The 22098-nt window shown below is 35.3% G+C and overlaps 3 protein-coding genes across 3 annotated transcripts; 2 read left to right on the plus strand and 1 right to left on the minus strand.

Moving 5' to 3' along the window:
* Positions 1 to 46: 46 nt before the first annotated feature.
* Positions 47 to 6077, plus strand: LOC110728607 (protein DEFECTIVE IN MERISTEM SILENCING 3-like). The gene is made up of 8 exons (XM_021908253.1): positions 47 to 189; positions 2243 to 2386; positions 2603 to 2717; positions 3287 to 3527; positions 3745 to 3936; positions 4009 to 4329; positions 5175 to 5400; positions 5491 to 6077. The coding sequence occupies exons 1-8, from the start codon at positions 169 to 171 to the stop codon at positions 5536 to 5538; spliced, it is 1308 nt and encodes a 435-aa protein (XP_021763945.1). The 5' UTR covers positions 47 to 168; the 3' UTR covers positions 5539 to 6077.
* A 2599-nt stretch (positions 6078 to 8676) lies between these two features.
* On the plus strand, positions 8677 to 17308 carry LOC110728617. Its single transcript, XM_021908264.1, has 12 exons — positions 8677 to 10183; positions 11054 to 11178; positions 11409 to 11508; positions 11595 to 11727; positions 11929 to 11992; positions 12726 to 13476; positions 14111 to 14440; positions 14576 to 15250; positions 15359 to 15431; positions 15513 to 15598; positions 16618 to 16737; positions 17032 to 17308. Exons 1-12 carry the CDS (start codon positions 8690 to 8692, stop codon positions 17104 to 17106), a joined length of 4026 nt encoding a protein of 1341 aa, XP_021763956.1. The 5' UTR covers positions 8677 to 8689; the 3' UTR covers positions 17107 to 17308.
* A 290-nt stretch (positions 17309 to 17598) lies between these two features.
* On the minus strand, positions 17599 to 20183 carry LOC110728626 (ribosomal protein S14, mitochondrial-like). Its single transcript, XM_021908273.1, has 2 exons — positions 19952 to 20183; positions 17599 to 18194 (listed from the first exon to the last, which is right to left on the minus strand). The coding sequence occupies exons 1-2, from the start codon at positions 20055 to 20057 to the stop codon at positions 17866 to 17868; spliced, it is 435 nt and encodes a 144-aa protein (XP_021763965.1). The 5' UTR covers positions 20058 to 20183; the 3' UTR covers positions 17599 to 17865.
* Positions 20184 to 22098: the final 1915 nt, after the last annotated feature.

The following is a 22098-nucleotide window of genomic DNA, read 5'->3' on the forward strand; positions in this document are numbered from 1 at the left end:
AGGATTTTCCGTTTCTCCCGTTAACTTCAACTCAGGTTTAAAAAAACCCTCTTCTCTCACAAAGCTTCAAGTCACATAAATTTTAGTGAGAGAACTGAGAGACAAAACAGAGTTTAGAAATCTAGAGAGAGAAAGTGAAAGGGCGACACTGTACTTCACCAATTAACCATGTTTCCGACGAATTCTCCGGCAAGTGTGCTCTGCTTCTTCTTCTTTTCTCTCACTTTTTTTTTCAATTCTAGGGTTTCTTCTCTTCTCACATGCATGCAATTTTACTACGCAGAGTTGTTTGTTTTGAATTTTTTGTTGCTCGAACTCTAATTTAAGCAATGTAATTGGAACTTTGTGGTGTTTATGATCGATTCTTGATTTGCGATTGTTAGTTATATTAGCTCAATTAGGTTTATTTTCTGCATTATACTGTGAATTTAGATTTATTACAGATTCTCATGTTTTGTATTCTCTCGCATTTGATAATTTATTGGTTCAATTGTTTTAGATTTGACTAATTCCGCATGGTAATGTGTTGCTAAGTGTGTTTGTGTGAGCGTGTGTTTTCGAATTACTTCTGATGAATGAATTTTATTGTATAAATTTGTGATGAAAATTGACTCATAAAGTTGAGTGTGTTTTCTGGATTGAGGAGTAATGTTGATGCAAAGAGGCAATTTATTGTCATTATATAGCATGAAGTGACATCGGTCGGGATCGAAGAAGCCAAAAAGTTCCGATTTATGCTCAGTTGAAATTTAGCTTAGTGGCTGCTGTTTATCTGTTATAGTAGGCTGCATTAGCTATGCTTCATAGTTTCCAATGCCACTGACCACGAAATTAATTACTGTATAGTTTCAGCTGCTATTCTGACTGTGATTGTAATGTTCCGTAATTGTAAAAATCAGCAAATGATTAAGTGACTTTCAGATAGAGAGGAAAGGGGGGAGAAATCAGTGTGAGGTTAACAATATTTTAGTTGCTTGTACTCTCTTTCATGTTGCCATTATCCTCGGATATAAGTTGTTTTTCAATTTATCTGGTGGATGTAAACCTCAGGGGCTCAGGGGGAGTTGTTCTTGTCTCAATATTTTCAATGTTTTACTTGCCCATTTTCTGCTCCTCTCTCCTACTCTAACCAGAGGTTAGGTATACCTCTAGATTTTTCGTTTTTATTCATATCTTTTTCGTTTTATTATCTCGTTTAGGGGCTTTATAATGCAATTTGCTATATTGTTTTTAATTGTTAAATGATTTTTCAATGTGATCTTGATACTTGTTTTTGTAGTGCAAGATCATAGGAATGTTTCAGTTGCAGTAGTCACGTTACTCGTGTATGATTTGTAGTTTCTTTGAGTAATCTAGAATATACTAGTCCATCTTGAGCTTTTAGGCATCAAGATAAGTGGTGATGGTTGTTCTGCTGTGTGCAATTGATTTATTTTATGATTGTATGAAGTAATTAGTAGAAGGTTATCTCTTTTTGGCGCTATGGGAGTGGATGGGGTATGTAAGTCGAACAAGCTATGACAAGCAGGCTTCTGTTTGTCACAGAAACAGTTGTGTTTTGCTCTTTTATGGGAGTCGTTTCTTACCTCAAATTATTTACCATTTTGGTTTAATAACAATATTTAGCTTACTTATGTGGGGTGGAATACTTTCCGATGCGTTCTTCTGGTCAGATTCAAGAGATCTTTATAATCTTGCCCTTAAATAGATACATTTAAAAAAAAAAAAATGTATTATGTGTTTTTTAGTTTTCTTGTTCCTTATCATTTGTAGAAGCTGGAATATTCCAACTTTTTTTTCTCCATTTGGTTAGGAATGGGAAGAATTATGTAAAAACCAAGAGGGCTTCTTATTTATTGTGATGGGAGACTGGGAATTTTTGTGTCATGTTATAATGAGTTTCTTTGTATTTTGAAGGAGAAATTTATGAAGTCACGGATTTAATTAATGATGATTTGTCAATCTTATTTTTCGTGGAATTTACTTTGGCTGAATATTGCCTTTCTGGTAGGAATAATGGTGAGGGCCATGAGTATTAGAATATGCTTTACAAGTTGGTTATGAGGACTTTTTATGAAGTCGTGGATGTAATATCTACAGAACTAGATGATAGTACAGTTGCACCACAGCTTTGTTATTTCGAGTGTGTAAATATAAGTCCCCTATCATATATTGATGGCTAATTGTTAGTCATGCTATCTTGCATTGTAAATTGATGATTTTTATGCTTTTCTTCTGACAGATTCCAATAAATGCCCAGGCGCTAGTTGTCCAAGATGTTACAGCTCTAAATAGTGTAGATTCAAATAACTCTTCTGCAAATACTGCGACTGACGTTTCAAATGGAGCACTTCCTTATGCAAACACCATAATGTCTAATTCTAAGGTTGGTTCTGTTGGTGGTTGATACATATGTATTGGATTACATTAATTTAATGGATTGGTGCCCTAATTACACTAATACTCATGCTCTCTTTGATGATGTACTTATAAGTGGGAAGATAGACATGTGATTCACTCCTTGTAACATATGATACACTGCCAGACTGTAGTGGCAAGGAGAACATGATGTCCAATATTTTTGTTTGTATGCGGTGTGCAGAAATTGCAAGATGAAGTAGAAAAAACAGGGAGTAAAATGAAGCAGCACGAGGACAATATAAAATTTCTGAAGGCACAGAAAAATCAGCTGGATGATGCCATACTTGATTTGCAAGGTATGCTTGATTTCTTGTCATTTTCTCTTTTATCATAGAGAACTTTTGAACCTGTTTGAATGGAGGCAAGAGACTTTGTGGAAAAAAAAAATGCTCATTCTTATGGGAAATGTGTATGGTCCTAGAACTTTTGTAGAGAGAGAAAATATAAGTTGATTAGGGAGAAAAGGCATATAGGAAATTGATATTGCTGAGGTAATGGTCACTTTTAAGTTCCAAAAATTCAGATTACTATGTAAAAAGAGGTAAATACTTGTTTACTAGGCATGTGAAAAAATTAAATCACATAAGCACCACATGTCTAGTTAAAAAAATTGATCCTAAGTTCCTGGGTTGGTGTTCAATAGATGTACTGTCCAATTTCCTGGTTAACTTTGTTATGATTTTGAGAGAAAGTTGTTTGTTTGAATTTGTTATATATTATGATATTTCAAATGTTTTTAGAGAACAGATGGGATGTCAGCTCTCTTGAAGAGAAGTAGAGAATATTCTACTGTTACACTCTTTGTATTCTTCCTTGGGTATTCTATATTCATATCTAATGCAATTATTTTTTTTCTCTTCTGCAGTTAGTCTTGGTAAATACCTTTCCTCAAGTGCTGCAACCAAGACTGAAGATGGCAATACTTCTCATGTTCAAAATGAGGAGGAAACTATCAAGCAAATTTTAAAGCATGAAAATTCTGCTGCTGGTATTTATTGCCAACTAAAAAATCATCATGATTCTCAGACTTCAAATCTATCTTTATGCGAAGATGTTCTTGGTATTGTTGCCTCTCTAGGAAAAGTAGATGATGACAATCTCAGCAGGTAACTTGTACCCAAACTTGTTCAAAAATTAATGCTTGAATGCGACGCTGTACACTGCACCCAAACTATAGAAAACTAGAAATCCCTCGTTTCACTCTAATAAGAAACGATGTTATTATTGTTTATGGTCAAAACCTGTTAACAAAGTTTTTCTTTTGAAATATTTGAAATAGACTGACTATTCTCTTTTGTTTGTGCTTGCAAATTGCAAACTCAGGCTTTTTTCTGAGTATTTGGGCTTGCAGACTATGCTCACAATTGTCTGTAAAACTTATGAAGGCATCAAAGCCTTGGAAATATATGATGATGAAGGACTTGTAAATAAAGATTCTGGAATTCATGGCGCAGGAACTTTTATTGGACGAGCTTTGGAGGGTCGTTTCTCTGTGATATGTCTTGAAAACTTAAGGCACGATTTCCAAAACTTTGTGTTGTCTACTAAGCTTGTATGCTAGTCACTTTAACACCTTTCTTTTTGCAGACCATACGCTGGTGAATTTTTGTCTAGCGATCCTCAGAGGAGACTTGATATTCCAAAACCAAGACTGCCTACCGGTGACATTCCAGCTGGATTTCTTGGCTTTGCTGTTAATATGATTCATGTAGATAGGCCTCATATCTTTTGTTTGACTTCGAATGGTTGTGGCCTTAGGGAGACATTGTTCTACAATCTATTTTCACGTCTTCAAGTCTACAGAACAAGAGCTGAGATGCTTAATGCTCTTCCATGCATCAGTGATGGAGCCATCTCTCTGGATGGTGGAATGATCAGGTCTACTGGCGTGTTCTTCCTTGGTAGCAGGTACCGTTGAACATAATCTTCAAATTTTCTGAACACACGATAGTGCATCTGATCCTATAAATGGTTAATGTTCACCTATCCGGAATAAGCTGTGTGCAACTGTGCAGTTACTGATAATTTGATATGTATGGTGCTTCACTCAATATCAAGCCTGTAAAACGCTAGTATTGCTCGATGTCATTGCTATGTGAATTAGAATATATCTATATGAGTCAATGGGGTTATCTACTTGTCTGTGATGTGCTACTTCCCTCTGGCTAAACACCTAGGGCAAGGCAATGGATTGATGAGCCTTGTGCTTTTCTGCTCATCAATTTTTTGCCATTTGGGCCATGAGTGTTTTCCTGTTCTGATTGATGATTCTTTCCTGGATGTTGTGGATTATTGGATTAGGCACTTGAAAGGTTGTGGCGATTGTCAGTGTCATGGACTCATGGTAGTGTACACTCTGCAGTCTGCACTGATGTTGCTCACTATTTCACATACTTTACTGCCAATCTTTCAAATAGGACTAATAGGAGAAGTCTACTGAACTTATGGCTAGCAGATTACGATTTTGTTGTCTAAAGTGCTGTATACTTGTATCGTTAGCTTACAGATTATGTTTTTGTGGTCTAAAGTGCTGTACTACTTGTATCATTCCATTCCTTGAATTTAAAGAATATCTATCTTCAATCCTCCATGCTAGAATTTTCTGGATAGACTTTATTTAGTTATTCTTATTTTCAGTAATTCCAGGATACTTTATTTATCTTTTTTTTCTCTGTGATCATTTCTGAAATTTGATTGAATTAACCTCTTATTTGTTACTTTGCTGTTGTTTTTCTCAATGTTACTGAAACAAGGGAAGAAGTAGATGTGAGGTTCCCAAAATGCTCCAATAGAGCAAGTCTCCCCGACAAGTATTACGAGCTTGAAAATCAGATAAAACAGAAGAAATGGGAAAAGGAGAGAATTCAGGAAGATATTCGGAGAGAACAGGCAATGTTAGAGCATGAAAAGCAAAACTTCAACTCGAAAAAGCAAAGTTTTATTAAGTTTCTAGCTGATAGCTCGACTTTCATGGCACAGGTAGTTTTTTTCTTTTTCACTGCATGCCATTTCTGGTGAATATGTAATTGAAATTGCTGAATGCTAATGTGATATCATGATAATTGGCAGCAACAATTGCAGACAGCTGCTGTACAAAACAGACAGGTTCCTCGATAGTCAATGATATGTTCCTGTTAGAGGACTAAGGCTGTTATTATGACCTCGTTGAAAAAATCTTGGTTTGGAGCTAATCAAGTTTCTCCCTTTACTTCAGAGGCTGCAGACATGGTGGCAGATTAGGTTCTAGTTGGGTGATTAATTTGTAGGTTCTTCGTAGTTGGAACTTGGAATCGCATTGTGAGGTACCAAATGAATTCCTTCCATCTCTTATCTTGCCCTTCAGCTAGAACGTGAACTTAGGTTTTGGCTTGAAACTAATCTAACTTGTATTTTTACGGCGTGTGAAAGAAATTTCTTGGGGAGTTTAGGCTTACCCCAGTATTTTCTGAACACCAGAATGCTTATCACGTTTGAAATACTCCCTTGGTTAGAATTAGTTGCCAGTTTGTCATGTATTGTCCTAATTTAGGATATTACTCGATTTTTCCAAGAAAAGAACAAATCTATTGCTAGAATCACAATGTAATTGTACAAATCCAAGCGAGCTTGAATTCTTTTGGTAAAATCAGTTTGATACGACTGTCTATACGAAGTAATGATGTGTACAGATTTCTCAAGTAAAGCAACAACCTAATAATTAGCTATCGGATTCATAGTCCGATTGCCTAAGCACTAACCATAGAACCGCTTGCTATTATTTTTGTGTATGTGTAAAATTGTAAATAACGTTAATGGTTAACTTGTTATAAATTTACAGTAAATCAGCAATTTCCTAAGTTTGAAAATATGTGCTGGATCTGGGCCAATTGACCAGATTGGTAAAAAAAAAAAAAAAAAAAAAAATACCTATAGCGACAAATTGGAAAAAGAAATTGCTCCGGCGACAAATTGGTAAAAAAATCTAACCTTAACCGACAATTTGGTAAAAAATAATCTCAAGCGACAATTAAGCCTAAAAATACAAAATTTCCAACAAACTACTTGCGATTGATATCATTTTCGTGGTTTTTTTTTACCAATAAAAAAAATATATTTTTTTCACCTAAATTTCCAACTCTTTATAAGTAAATAAAAATTTTAAGGAAAAAAAAGTTTTAAATACTAGTTTTCACTTAATTTTCCTACTCATTATTAACAATTTTTTTTAAAAAAAGGGTTGGAAATAATTTTATGTAATTCAAAATTTAGCAAAATTAATTCTTAAAAAAAAAATAGCAAAAATAAAAAGGAGATGACATAATAATTTAAATTTTAAATGAAAAAAAATAAATTTTTAAAAAAACAAAACAATTTAATTAGGATTTTTGAAGAGTTTGCCGGAAAAATAAAACAGATTTTTTGGTTTAAATGTCGCCTGGTTTTATTTTTTTTACCAAATTGTCGTTAAGTTTTTTTTTTTTCCTTTCTTTTTTCTTCCCAATTTGGTCAATTGACCGCTATATCCGAAACTTAAAATGGTTAGTAGTATTACTATATTAATAGGCAAGGTATTGGACAATTATTACTATGTGCTAAGTAAATAATAATTTCAAACCATACAGTTCCAAATTCCTCAAAATCTATAAAATTTTTACAATGAGAAAAGTATAATGTGACAGCGTGATTATTTTTTATTTTAAAAATAAATGGGAGTATAATTTTTCCAGAATTATTAAGCAGTGATTACTAACCATATACTCCGTACTATCAAACTAATTAATTCATTCTTAAAATAGAAATAAACATGTAATTTAAAAACCCCCAAAACAAAAGTAGACATGTAAATAAGGAATAAAAGGAGTACTAATTATTACTCCTAATACAAATTACTTAACAAATTCTTATAAAAAATCTGCGTACTCAATAAAATATCAAATTAGTGCAAAATCATACTCAATTAAAAAGAGTATACTCCATATAATAGTTTTGATTAGCAAAATGAGTTGTACTCCGTATAAAGTAAAACTAGATTTTAATTATTATACATCAACAAGTTTTATGTGTACAATAGATTCAACAATAAATTGCTCTGTAGTACAGAGAATTAAATTGTTATAAAAAAATCCTGTCTTTTTCGAAGAATCCTAAAAAAGAAAAAAAGAAAAAGGAAAAAGAAAAAATGAGGTGATTAAATTCGAGACAATAGAATCATCAGTTGTCAGTAGCAAAAAACAGTGAGGACCCAAATCAATGCTGATACATAAAATGACACTCATTCTTCTCAATTGAAAAATCAAAATCACAATCTTTTCTTTCTTTCTTTCAAAAATCTGTCACATTTACTCATTTTTATCTTACTTCCCTCGTTAAAATCATCACCCCAAAAACCCATTTTCTCATTCTTATAATAGAGAAAGAGGAGAGAGAAAATGGAGATTCCGGCGCCGGAAGACGGCGAGATATGCCGGAGAACTGGGACCCCTAATTGGAGGTGCCGTGAAAGAGCTATTCCTGGAAGATCTTACTGTCAGAAACACTATTTTCTCAGCGTTTCCCGACAACTTCGCCGGAAAAGTTCTCCGTTGGAAGGGGGAAGGGAATCTCCGGCGAGAATCATCGTCGGAGAAGTTATCCGGGAGGAGAGAGAATGAGTAACGGAGATTCTGTGTCCGTTTCTTTCTCTGCTGTTGAGCCGTATCGACCGGTTATTGATTTTGATTTTCAGGAGAATTCGAGTCGGAGTGAACCGGATTTTGGTATAAATGACGGTATTGCCCTTGGTGAAGTGGGTGTGGGAAGCTACTTAAACACCCTTGGAGGAGGTGGTGGTGAGGGTAGTTTTGGGTCTCAATTTACGCCAGTGTGGACTGGTGGTGAAGCGAGCTTACTGAGGATCGATACGAAAGGCGGAAATGACAATGTTATCCTTAGTGAATTGGGTGGGATGGGTTTTAAGGAAAGGGTTGAGGGGGTGGCTGAACTGGTGGTTAATGGTGGCGTGGGTGGAAATGACAATATTGCCCTTGGTGAGCCGAGGATCGATTTGGAAGATGGAATTGTCTTTGGGGGAGGAAATGACGATGTTGTCCTTAGTAAATTGAGTGGGATGGATATTAAGGAAATGGAGATGAGGCCTATGAGGGTGGCTGAACCGGCAATTAATGGTGGCATGGGTGGAAATGACAATGCTAACCTTGGTGAACCGAGGTTTGATTCGAAAGAGAGGGTTGTCATCAGAGATTGAAAAGACAATGTTGTCCTTGGTGACTTAAGTACGGGGTTAAAGGAAATGGTTGAGAGGGTGGCTGAACCGGCATTTAATGGTGGGTTGGAGGGAAATTACTACATTCCCCTTGGTGAAACGGGTGGCGGTATCTGTCGATTGGGGGTTCAAAATGACTTTATAACCCCTGGAGGCGGTTGTGTTCGTAGAGATGAGAATAGTAATAAACCGGAAATTCTGTTCAGTGAAGTGTTTGAAGAGAGAAAGATTGAAAACAACGCAGGAACAAAAATGGTGGGGAATTTTGATGGAATTGATCAAGGCAAATTAAGTGAAGTTGGAAGAAAACAAATGGTGGGTCAGGGGCAAAAAAGGAAAAGGGGTCGACCCAAAGGGTCTAAGAACAAGAACAAGAAAATGGTGGTTGAAAACCAAGAACAATTAAGGGATGATCAAATAGATTATCAAAATGATGGTAAGCAATTTGGTGAAATGGGTGTGAATTTTGGTGGAAATGATGATATTGGGAAGAGGGTTAGGCAATTGTTTGAGTCTGATAGTGAAGAAGATGATCAGAATAAAATTCAGGGTTTTGAAGAAGAAATTGATGAGGGTTTGGGTAATGAAGAAGTTCCTAATGTTAAAGAGGAGATGATCATGCCTAAGAAGAAACGAGGGCGGGCAAAGGGTGTGAAGAATAAGCTGAAAATGGGGAAGAATGGTGGAGAGGTGGTTAGTGGGGAAGGAATTGATGATGGGGGTTGTGCATTGGTGAGTTTTGAAGGTTCGAAAAGGCGGAAGAAGAATGTGATTCAGGACTTTCTGGTGGAGGAGGTTGGAGGGGAAGTGGAAAAGACGGTGGAGAAGCGAGCCCGGGTTAAGGGGTTGAAGTTGAGAAGGAAGAAGGTGATTGTGGTTGCTAAGGTGGAGGAAGAGGGTTTGGAGAAAAAAGTGGAGAGGCGTGTGCGTTCTATAGGGTCGAAAAATGAGGAAGAGGATGTGGTTATGGTTGCTGAGGTAGGGGAAGAGGAAGGGATGAAGGTAGAGAAGCGTGGGCGGGGGCGTCCTAAGGGTTCCACAAAGAAGAAGAGGAAGATTTGTAGAAGGGGAAGGGTTTGTGGAGAAGGTGCAGAACAAGTGAGTGAGGCTGGTGGTGAAGTAGTGCAGGTTGTGAGAAATGAACCTGATGAGCCTGTTGGTTGTGGAGAAGGTGCAGAACAAGTGAGTGAGGCAGGTGATGAAGTTGTGCAGGTTGTGAGAAATGAGCCTGCTGATGTTGGCTCTAAAGTACGCCGGAGAAAGAAGAAGCGTGGACGGCCTAGAGGTTTGAAAAACAAAAGGGTAATCCTTGTTGATGGAGTCCTTCCCAAAGTTATTAGCTCACTACCTGGAGGAAGAGGTTTGGTTGTGCAAAAGGACATGGAACTTGTGGACTTACCGCGACATTGTGGAAATGAAAAGGTGGATGGTGCTGAAATGCTACATGAATCAACAATTAAAGAGCAGAAACCTCAGATAAAGGTCTCTAACTACCGGCTGAGAGCGAGAAATATGCCCGAGGTAAAGCTTTTTTGAGATTGACAGTCAGTTCTTTGATGATTGTGATAAGAACTGGAAGAAAGAAATAAGCTGGTGATGACAAAACTTCATCTTCAGAGTGGCAGCTTTAGAATTTAATATTTACATTTTCACTGACTAGATTTGCAGTCTTTGTACATAGTTTACAAGAAGCTAGGTAAACTAATAAATAATGATATTTATCTAAATGTTGGAGATGATTCACACCATTAATAATCTTTCATGGGTCAAATCTCACTTATGTTAGTCATGGAAAAAATGGACTAATGTATAGAAGCCGTGACATTGCTTGCTTTATTGTTGGTTTTAAAACTTCTTGAGTGCTACAATGCCAGATTCAAAGCTAGTATACGTATTTATCTGCCTTGAACTCACAGGGAAGAATATAGATTTATGGATGGAATCAAATAATGCTTATTTACTTTAGTGTGTATCAGCCTTGTGCTCTATGGTACTCCGTATTTGATAGATCCATCATAAGTTTGATTGACCAATTCTCAATTCCTTAAAAACTAATTAACAGAAATGAGGGAAGTGTTCAATCATTGTTGTGAAGTGCGTGTTGGATGAAGTGTCCTGCTTAAAAACTAATTCTCTATTGGTCAAATTTGTGTGTTGGATGAAGTGTCCTGCTTTCTTTGAATGACCAAATATACCATTTCAGAGCTTGCTTATTTCTATGAAAAGATCTTCAGACTATGTACAATCATGTATGAGTAGCAAGACAAAAAAGATGCTATAATTCATTCATTTTTGTTGTTGTGCATGAGCTGCACAATGGCTTTTGTGATTATGTCTTTTAATGTCATGTTTAAGTTATGTATGCCACTCTCATCAGATTTGGTTCTTCAGGTTGCCGCTGGTTCTAGAAGAGAGCACTGCTCAAGGTGTCACCAGTGCAGAAGCGAAAAGAATGATATCATTGCTTGCTCATTCTGCAAAAAGAAACGTTATTGTTTCCCATGCCTTATAAAGTGGTAATATACTAAAACAGCATCGCTACCAGTGAAGTTAAAATTATACTCCTTTATAAATAGTAAATTAAAGCCATGTTCTTTCATCTACTTAGGATTTGGGATATATTTGTTATCCTGTTTAGACGTCACTCTGAAGTCTTAACCATCATTTACACCTCAAAGTTTTTTTTCTTTATCATCATGCTTCAGCAAGATAAATGTTTGGTCTCAAAATAAGCATAATGGATCAGGTATCCTGAAAGAACAAGGGAGGAAGTACGGGAGGCGTGCCCTTTTTGTCGTGGGAATTGCAATTGTAAAATATGCCTCCAGGAGAAGCTAGTTATGAAGGTTCTGGTGCCTGTTTCTTGCTTTGTTCGATGTTTGCTACTCTTGATGCTTTGGAATTAGATGCTTGATAAATTTTATGTTTTCAGGACAGACAGAGAGACATTGATAGAAAGGTCAAGTTAGATAGGCTTTTGTACTTGATGTGCAAAATCAATCCCATTCTAAAATGCATACAAGAGGAGCAGAGAGCTGAGTTGGAAGTGGAAGCTAGAATACTTGGTGCGCAATCTTGTTTGATGTATATAGACATTAGATAATATAGCTATATTAATGAATGATAGAAACTTGGCTGTTTATAGAACTAGAAATAGGATGGAAACATTGAACGACTTTTGATGTCATAGTGGACTTCATGTTTCCGACTGTTGCTTATTCTAGGTAGAGCCTTAACCTTGTATTTTACTTCCTTTTTTTTGGTAGGCAAACCAATTAAAGAAGAGGATATAATGAAGACTAGATTTGATCAAGATGATCGGATATATTGGTATGTGCCCATAATTCTGCTTGTTAGAATCAAAACATCTAGTGTTTGCAACTTGCAAGTTGGACTTCCTGGACAGGGTGACTGGGTGTATGAATATGCAATATGCATCTATATTGCAATATTGACTTGTGAAATAATTTCCCTTGATTTTTCTACGCATGTTAGTTTTTTTTTACTTATTGTTTCCACCATTTTATATTACTCTATGTTAGGGCTATGAGTTTGAACCTGATAAGTGGTATTAATTACTCTTGCTGAGTTTCTTAGTGAAAATATATACAGAAAAGATAATTTTTGACGTTTGTATGTGGCTTCTTTATTGCTTTAACTGTCAGGATCAATAATTGTGAAGTTTAAAATTAAAAGCTTAAAAGGGGAATTTGAAATGCATGTCAAAATCAAATAGGAAGTAATTTTGCAATAATATATGATGCTCGGATAAATTAATTGAAAATTAGGTGTCCCTGTAATTTGTGATGCTTCTTCTCTTCATAACATGTGTATCTTTTGGCTAAATTACTGGTTATAGTTTCACAGTTTCTTAATTCTCCCACCATGTTAAAGCTTTAGTTAGTGTAATTTCCCTCACATATTCAGATTTCGATGTTTAATATTTGTCCAATAAGTCTGAATATTCACTAAACTGGTTTTCTTCCCCTATGAAGATTCTTTATGTGTCAGATAGTAGAATTATGTCAAGCACTTGGACCTTAACAATATTCTTATTCAACAGTGATAATTGCAACACATCCATTGTAAATTTCCACAGAAGCTGCCCCAATTCTGTTTGCTCTTATGATCTCTGTATATCCTGTTGTCAAGAATTGAGATCAGGTTTAAGGTCTGATGACCTTGAAGCTGGATCTTCATGTCGCTCTACAGGAGGTTCCTTGAATCATGATATAACGGGAAACAGCCAGAAACATGATGCTGATAAGATGGGGAACAGCAAAGTGTTTACTGTTGGAAATTATTTACCCCCTACAGGTTGTGGGAGCATGAACATAAATGATAGTATTCTTTGTCCTCAGAAAGGACATGGTGGTTGTGGACTTCACATACTTGAACTGAGACGTGTCCTTGAGCTTAATTGGGTGGACACAGTGATTGAAAGCATTGATAAGGTCACTATTGATTATTATTTGCCAGAGACAGATTTTAGTCAGGAATGTCTCATCTGCCTCCCTACTGCTTCAGATGCTCAAAGTATTGCCTCTGAAAGAAGAAAGGCAGCTTCAAGGTTAAATATGCGTGATAACTTTCTATACTGTCCGAGTGTTTCAAGTATGAATGAACTTAATATTGACCATTTTCAAAGGCATTGGACACAAGGTGAACCTGTGATTGTTAGAGATGTTTTGAAAGAAGGATCTGGTCTGAGTTGGGAGCCAATGGTGATGTGGAGGGCTTTCAGAGGAGCCAAAAAGATAATGAAGGAGGATACACTTAATGTAAAGGCCATAGATTGTTTGGACTGGTGTGAGGTACGTGCTAGGCTTTCAAGGTATGCGTTATGATTCTGAACTTGCTATATGATAGACTTATCAATTTATTTCAGAAGTTGGAAATGTTAAATGGTACTTTACACTATCTACCGGTATATATTATCCTTTGTTACCCTCTAAGCAAGTCATACTTGGTGATGGAACCTTATTTGATTAATTCGAGACATTTGTGTCTTAAACTATAAGAGTATGTGTAATTAGAATTAAGTTTACTATCTCCTGTCTCCTTGTGGGGAGAATTGGTATCAAATTTTGTCTACTTGATAATAATGTTGTGTTCTTTCAGAATTATAATCTCAGTTTTCTTTCTAGATATTAAAACAGCACAAATAAAAATCCAGTTTTCAGTCACTAATTCTTTTGGTCTTATTTTTTGAAGTTTCACATTGCTACCTTATACTGACTGGAAGTATTATAACTGCTTCTGGGTGAATGGAATTTGCAGTTTTTTTCTTCTTTTTTTTCCCTAAGAATTAATAAATTATCTGTATATGTTACTAGGATTTTTGCTGAACCTGTTGTTTAGTCGCAATCCTGCTCTGGGGAAGAATTACATGTTTCTTCAAGGATAGAAGGCCCAGATACATATAAAAAAGTCATTTTCCTTTTGCAGGTAGAGATTGATATCTATCACTTTTTCAAGGGCTATTTGCATGGTCGGAATCATAGTAATGGTTGGCCAGAAATTTTAAAACTGAAGGATTGGCCTGCTTCGAATTCATTTGAAGAATGCTTGCCAAGGCACTTTGCTGAGTTTATCATGATGCTTCCATATAGCGACTACACCCATCCTGAATGTGGTATCCTCAATCTTGTTACCAAACTTCCTGATGGTGTACCAAAGCCAGATTTGGGACCAAAAACATATATTGCATATGGTTATGAAGAAGAGCTTGGTAGAGGTGATTCTATGACAAAACTGCACTGTGATATATCTGATGCGGTATGAGTTAGTTTCTGTCTCCTCCCCAAATTATAAATGCACTGATATTCATTTGCACGTTATTCTGTTTTTGAGCTCATATGCATTGAGAAATGAGCATGCTATTGGTCTTGACTACTGCTGCTTTTTCTTTAGGTTAATGTGTTGATGCACACAACAAAGGTTGATATTAGCTCATGTCAGCAGCAGATCATACACAAGTTGCAAAATACTTATGAAGCTGAAGGATCAGTTACTGCAGATAGAAGTGACACTGAAACTAAAGAAAATTTAGATGTTGCCCTCAACTGTTCTGATGCCAAAGAGTTTTCTTGTGCTGATGGAGCTGGTGCTGAAAGCACCATCAGCCATTTTTTAGAGACACCAGTTTCTTCAGATAAATGTGACAATGAAACGAATGATAACTCTGGTGCTGGCCTGAACTGCTCTGCTGCCAAAGAGTTTCCCTCTGCTGATGGAGATGGCTCTGTAAGCTCCGTCGGCCAATTTCCAGAAACATCAGTGTCTGCGGATCAACGTGACCGTGAAACTAATGAAAATTATGATGCTATCCTGAACTGTTCTGCTGCCAAAGAGTTTCCCTCTGCTGATGGAGCTGGTGCTGTAACAAGTGCTAATCATTCTTTGGAGGTTTCATGCTCTGGTGGAGAGCATGAATTATTGTCTAAAAAACCTGATTTTGATGAAAATAAAGTCGGTGAAGGTGCTATCTGGGATATTTTTAGAAGAGAGGATGTCCCAAAACTTCTTGATTATCTAAAAAGGCATCAGCAAGAATTTAACCACATTAACAATCTTCCTGTGAAATCAGTAGGTCATATTGACTCATTGGACTGTACACATGTTTGATTATTCAACTAGATATTATTGTTAGCAACATTTAACCCCTTTAATTTTGATGGACCTCATTTACCCTAGGTTGTCCATCCTATTCATGACCAGACTTTCTATATGACTGAAATCCATAAGAAACAGCTGAAAGAAGAGTTTGGTAAGAATTGCATAGTTATTTTGGTGTATGTATTCCTATTTTCATTAAATTTTCAGCAAATTTAAACAGAATATGTTGCAGGTGTGGAACCTTGGACATTTGAACAACACTTGGGCGAGGCTGTTTTTATACCTGCTGGATGTCCCCATCAAGTGAGAAATAGATTAGTAAGTTTCCTCAAAAAAATTTGGTTGTAATTTCTAGTTTTGTTTTACTTCTAAAGTTTCCATTTCTTCACAGGCTGTTTCATCTCATTTGATGATTCTCAGTCTCAACATAAACTTTTGTGTTTATTTATCGTATTTGTTGGACTGATACATCATGATGTAATTAATTTTTAATTCAATGGTGAATTCTTCATATGTACAGACCTTAGGGTTTGATGTAGTTGCTTGATGGTTGAACGTAGAAATTCTTAAACTTGAAGATCTCTCAATGGTCATGCTAGGCTTTAAAGGGAATCACAGTGAAAAGAAAAGAATTTGATTTAGGCAAAGAAAGATGTTGGTTTCAGTCTACCTACACTGTAGACGTCATAGAATTGTCATTTGGTGCCCAAAAGGTATACAAAACTACGGGTAAAAGTTTATGATAGGATATTGATATCTATGTCTAATTTGGGATTGTTTAGAGCTTTGGCAATGAGAGTTTGAGGGATGATGTACTTGCACTCATTTTGAGGAGGTGCCACACTTCCTGAGTAGAATTTTTCCTGTGAAACTCTTATTTACTTCCAACATTTATGATGAACCTCTCTTTCTAACCCCTGCCATTTTATCCACGCATTTCATGAAGCTTAATGTCATATTATAGTGCATCTGTTGTTTGAGGGAGACTCTTATCCATCTTAAATTAGTCTCATCATTTAACCCTGTATTCCCTCCCCTTTTCTCTCCAAGAAAGGGGGAGGGGTGAATGAAGGCCAGAATTATTTGTCTTGGTTAACTATTGCCACTTTGTAAATTTATCTGTCTTCTGTGAAGCTTAATTTATACGGAGTAGTTTACTTTTGTCACTTTAAAGTTTCTTACGGAGCTGGTCTTCATTAGATCTTTCCATCACCTTGAGAAACATGAAATTGTATTCAAGCAACATGGTGTGCAGACTGTGCACAAAGCATCTTGCATCTTTCATGATCTTTTGCATGTCAAGAACTACCTTACCAAAATGTTATCACTTTTTTCAGTCTTGCATTAAAGTGGCCCTCGACTTTGTGTCCCCTGAGAACGTTCAAGAATGCATTCGATTGACAGACGAGTTTCGCTTGCTCCCCAAAAACCACAGATCTAAGGAGGACAAATTGGAGGTTTGTGAATGTGATCTCTCTATCTTACAGCTTATCCTGTCGCATTTATCTATGTTTAGAGCTCTGATATTATGGTAGAGGCAAAATGCAATGCTTGCCTATTCCATTCTTACCAAACTCAATGTGCATATCTCCGAAATTAAAGTTTGTAGATGTGTTAAGGATACTTGTTTGTTCGAATAACTAACTCTACTGCAATCTACTTGCATCTCTCTTCAAGTCACCTGTACTGTCAGAGGGTAAATCTTTCAATTTAAATGGTTTTATTGATTCTCTGCTCATTTTTTTTCCTAGGTGAAAAAAATGGCGCTGTATGCAGCAAGTTCTGCTCTGAGCGAATTCAGAAAACTGACTACAGATTTTGAATGAGAATTTCATGGGGAGTAAATTGAATAAACTGAGCCACTGCTTGCTCAACCAATAATATCATTTCATTCTTGTATAATTTGTTCTTGTATTGATTTGGAAATTAGCATTTGTTTTTGTTATAGCTGAATGAGGAATAGTATCTCAACTTTGATGCAAATATTTGTGCGAGTTTGTCTTTGTTGATTAAAAATCTTTGATACCAGAAATGCGTGAGAATTGCATTACTGCAATATGCAATTCGTGATTATGCTGTATGCACTTTGGTTTTAACTTTTATACTAGTAATACAACTATATGCCTACACAAATGTGTATAGATTTGCGACATACAAAAACGGAAATTTTATACTTAGACATGTTATTTAACGTAAGTGTACTTCCTTGTTCAAATTGGCCCTTGTACGCCCTTTTTGTTTTTCTTCTCTGTTTTCAAGTAGCCAACACATAACCCTGTATCTAGGAAAGCATCAAAATATCGGACATGAAGTACACCTTTCAGCTGTATATTTATCAGTATCATCGTATTATGTTCTGTTTTCATCATTGACATTCGTAGAAAGAATTGTTTCACCGGGACCATGAAATAGAGTGGCTATAGTTAATCAACTAAACAACAATAAAAATTTATCACCCCAAGCATGAAGCTATTGTAATGAAGATAAAGAAAAAGAAGACATAACAAGAGATCAGTTGTACTCTGCTGATTAGAGAAACTCAAAAGCAAAGCAGGTGTGTTCCAATACATTGGAAAATATGATGTTTACCAGGATGCTTTCTTTACACCCTGCAATTGGCCTTGAGATGCCAACTCACGGAAAACAATACGAGACATCCGGAATTTCTCGTACACAGCTCGAGAACGCCCTGTGAAGATACAGCGGTTCTTCAGTCGATTGAAGGCACTGTTTCTTGGCAGTTTGGCCAGCTTGTAGCGAAATTTGTCTTTCATGCTTAGAGGAAGCTCGGGATCTCTGCACAGTGCTTTGTACAGCTTTCTTCTCAGCTCGTACTTAGATGCTAGCTGTCTACGATGGTAGTCTAGTATGTTTCGCTTGTCACCAACATATGCGCCTACTTTAGTAGAAAAACCTACAAGGGAAAAAAAAAAAAAAATCAGTAAATAGTACCAATTATTAAGAGAACTTCTTACATCAGTATCACCAATCATGGTCGGTAATAATATAAGAAGCAAACCATTAAACAAGGTATAGAATAAAACAGCCAAGCATAATCTCTCTTTTTGCAATCAAGCAGCACAAAAGCTAGACCTATCATTGATCCCCTAATCAATCATATGGTGTAATACAACCATATAATGAAAGAGTAATAGAGAAACTGACAAGTATTATTCACCAGTTAAATGTCGACTAAACAACAATCAACAACTGTGTTAAAGACGAATTCTGAATTTGGTTATAAATTATAATCAATACTAGAAGCTGTGTTAAATTACACTTTTTTTAATTGGATGTGCACAGTAGCAGTAAAATAGAAATATTGGTCATCAATCAATGAAGAAACTAAGTGCTTGTTTGGTTGCCATCAAAATTCATGTCACCTAGCAGTAAAATAGAAAATAAGGACTCCTAGGATGTGGGAGAAGATGAGGTTGTTTGATTGGAAAAACTATGGGAAGTTGCACTCCATACTACCCACAAAATGGAAAGTTAAATACCTAGGTCCCCCTAGGTAAGTCTGTAAGTGGAATTTCCAATGGGAAGTAAAATTTCCTATGATCAACCAAACAAAAGAAAGCTACTCCTATGAATCAAAACTACATGGAGAAGCATCTTCCAAGGTAATTTTACTTCCTTTGTTCAACCAAACAAACATTAAAATTATACTCCGTAGCAAAGAAGCATACATATACAACAGATGTTTCGGAAGAAATTTAGCACAGAGCAATTGCTAGATGAGTAGATGATCAACCACGAATCACAAGAGCACACTAACCCCAAGAGCAACAATCACAACACATTTTTCAGTATGAAAACTCACCCTCTTACTATTCCACCTAAGTACCTAACCATTTCATTAAACATATTACAGCTAAAAATTACATGACCCCCTTGCCCCAAGACTGAATTCCCAATTCTCCAATAACAACTACTAACATGAACATGCGAGTTGGCTATCTCGAAAATTCTTAAATCCCCTACCTAAAAAAGTAATGATTATCTTGGCTTAGACATTCACTATCACACATGCTGCCCCCCTCTTCTCATCTTTCACAAGCTCCAAAAACTTCAAACAATGAACTTCACAAAACATAATAGTCCTCGTCTCATGTCAATCACAATGCAATATTATAATAAGAACAGTGAGCCCAAAAATGCCCTAGTTTCCAATCAAATATCCATGCGCAAACACTAGAAGCATTCAAGTTATTAAGTACTACTCATTCAAATTCACACCCAAAAAAAAAAAAAAAGGATGCACCTTTTTCTAAGCAAACTGCATACAAATTCTAAAACTACCATTGGCTTAAGAATGTCTCATTTACAATTAATAACTATAGGAAGATTAACAAATCAACATAGTACAAAATAACCCAGATAACAAATCAATGATCAAACATAAACGAAATATACAACCTAACAACATAATCATATTGTGAGCATTTCAGCAATTTTAAGCTAGGCTTTTATGTACTGGATAGAAGCTGCATTTTAACAAACAGTTGGTGGGCAATAAAAAAAATGATGAAAACCCACAAACCACAGAATCCAACATTCAAATTGATTCTCAGATTTCACAATCATCATCTTAATTTGACGTAATGAAAAAACCCAATTCATAAAAAGGGAGAAAAATCAATAATTTACCAAAATACATAATCAAATTACCTCTACTGCACTGGAATTCATGAACAGATGAAGAGATAAAATTAGGTTTTGGAGCAGCCTGCAGAAATGGAGCTTTGCTCAGAAGTTTTCCGATCACCTTGAACATCTTCTAGTTGTAAAGAGAGTGTTTGGGATCTGAATTTGGAAGTGAAATTCTTGGGAAAGGTGGGAAATTAGAACAAGGGACAGTCTACAGCCTATTGACTGCGGATTGTTGGGTTGGGTTGGGTTGGGTTGGGTTGAGGCTGTTTGGAGTAGGGGTGCTAATCAAGTTGAACAGTTCGAACTCGAGTCGGTCAAAACTCTGACTCGGGTTGGCTCAACTCGAATTCAACTCGTCTCAAGATGTTAATGAGCACGAATTGAGCAAGTTCTAACTCGACTTGATAAGCTCGTGAGCAACTCATTAATATATTATATTAATATAGAATTAACAAACAAAGTTATTACCATGAACAAATTTGACACTTAATAAGAGTTAATTTAAATTATCAAAAAAGAAAGAGTAATAAATAAAAAGAAAACTATATAAAGTGAAAAAAAAAACCACTATAAAGGCCTATAATTTTAGAAGGGCCAAAACTTTAACGAGCAGATCGTGAGCTACCCGACTCGACTCGAAACTTTATCGAGCATGAGTTGAGCAGGTTTTATTGGCTCGAAACTTTAACGAGCACGAGTTGAGCACATAAAAAAAGTTTTCGAGTTAAGTCGAGCATCTATTATCTTGTGATCGACTCGCTCGATTAGCACCCCTAGTTTGGAGTGGTATGGAATCGAGCCTAGCTCTTGTTTGGTTAGACTTGTTGCGCTAACTATTGATATCAGGGGAATAAAATAGTAAAATACTAGATTAGATCTCGTCCCATGCACGGTAATTTTCACTATTTATTATTAGTTTAACACTATATTTATTTACAATAATTATCCAATTGCAAAATAAGATAAAAATTTGTAATTACAAAAATAAAAATAAAATTATATCATATTAAATAAAATAGTGGGAGTATTATATGCACGACTAATGAAATAATTATGGATTACGTCACAAAGTTATATGTAAGAAAATATTATTGCATAATATTAAATAACAAATAATATTTTGTTTGATGTTTATAAATGGAATATAATTACCAAATAGTAAGGAAAATATTATTGAATAGTATTAAATATTCTCTAAGAAGCTTTGACAAAAAAATAAATAAATAAATAAATTGGCGTGAAATTATTTAAAAAGGGGATGACATATGTCATTTCTGGTTTCACCTTTATATTATAACTAGTTTTGTGCCCAGGCGATGCCCAGATGATTGATAAAATTTTAAGATAACATTTTTACTTGAATGTTAAATACAGTCAAATAATTTGTTATGATATGTTAAATACAGTCAAATAGTTTGTTAGACATACGATATCATATGGAGTGTACTTTATTTTAGTTTTGTTAGTAAATAGATATCTATGCTATTATTGACTTGAAATTATTTTTATTGAACTTAAATTATTTTCACTAAATTGAAAGTATTTTTACCAAATTAAATTATTTTTACTGATTCTCTAATATTTTTTAAAATAAATCACGGTTTGGCCAACTATGTATATAATTTTGTGATTAAATATATTATAAATGGATCTTATTTTAAAGAACTTTTTAAAACGAATTTGATGATGAAAATAGAATTGAGTTATAGGGTAATTATTAAAAGTTATGATTAATTTTGTTTATATGAAATATTAGAATTTTATCGATAATAAAACTCTATACAACAATTTTATCTTACAAAATCTATTCAAAAATCGCTTACTTAGCATTATATGTGTCACAATAATACCTATTTAGCTCTTACATGGCGCGACACTTGGCGAAAAGGTAGAATGTCAAGTGTCGTTGTCTTGTGGCTGGTTGCGAGTCCAGCTTTACATTATAAGCAGATCTTATTTTAAAAAACTTTTTAAAACGAATTTTATGATGGAAATAGAATCGAGTTATAAGATATTATTTAGAAGTAATGATTAATTTTGTATAAATGAAATATTAGAAGTATATCGATAATATATAAAACTCTATACAATATTTTTATTTTACAAAATTTATCCAATCTAATCTAATTTGGCATCTAATCTAATCACAATAATATCTATTTGTC

Source organism: Chenopodium quinoa, unplaced genomic scaffold (genome assembly GCF_001683475.1).
Source record: "Chenopodium quinoa cultivar QQ74 unplaced genomic scaffold, ASM168347v1, whole genome shotgun sequence".
Lineage (NCBI taxonomy): Eukaryota > Viridiplantae > Streptophyta > Magnoliopsida > Caryophyllales > Amaranthaceae > Chenopodium > Chenopodium quinoa.

Bases quoted from the DNA above. Each gene is read 5' to 3' on its own strand.
- LOC110728607 (XM_021908253.1), top strand. From the start codon at position 169: ATGTTTCCGACGAATTCTCCG. The intron at 2,387-2,602 runs GTTGGTTCTGTT...TGCGGTGTGCAG, and splicing joins CCATAATGTCTAATTCTAAG to AAATTGCAAGATGAAGTAGA. The intron at 3,528-3,744 runs GTAACTTGTACC...TTGCAAACTCAG, and splicing joins GATGATGACAATCTCAGCAG to GCTTTTTTCTGAGTATTTGG.
- LOC110728617 (XM_021908264.1), top strand. From the start codon at position 8,690: ATGGTTGAGAGGGTGGCTGAACCGGCATTTAATGGTGGGTTGGAGGGA. The intron at 11,728-11,928 runs GTGCGCAATCTT...TTTTTTTGGTAG, and splicing joins AGTGGAAGCTAGAATACTTG to GCAAACCAATTAAAGAAGAG. The intron at 14,441-14,575 runs GTATGAGTTAGT...CTTTTTCTTTAG, and splicing joins ACTGTGATATATCTGATGCG to GTTAATGTGTTGATGCACAC.
- LOC110728626 (XM_021908273.1), bottom strand. From the start codon at position 20,057: ATGTTCAAGGTGATCGGAAAACTTCTGAGCAAAGCTCCATTTCTGCAG. The intron at 18,195-19,951 runs GTAATTTGATTA...TTTCCCTTGTAG, and splicing joins TGAATTCCAGTGCAGTAGAG to GTTTTTCTACTAAAGTAGGC.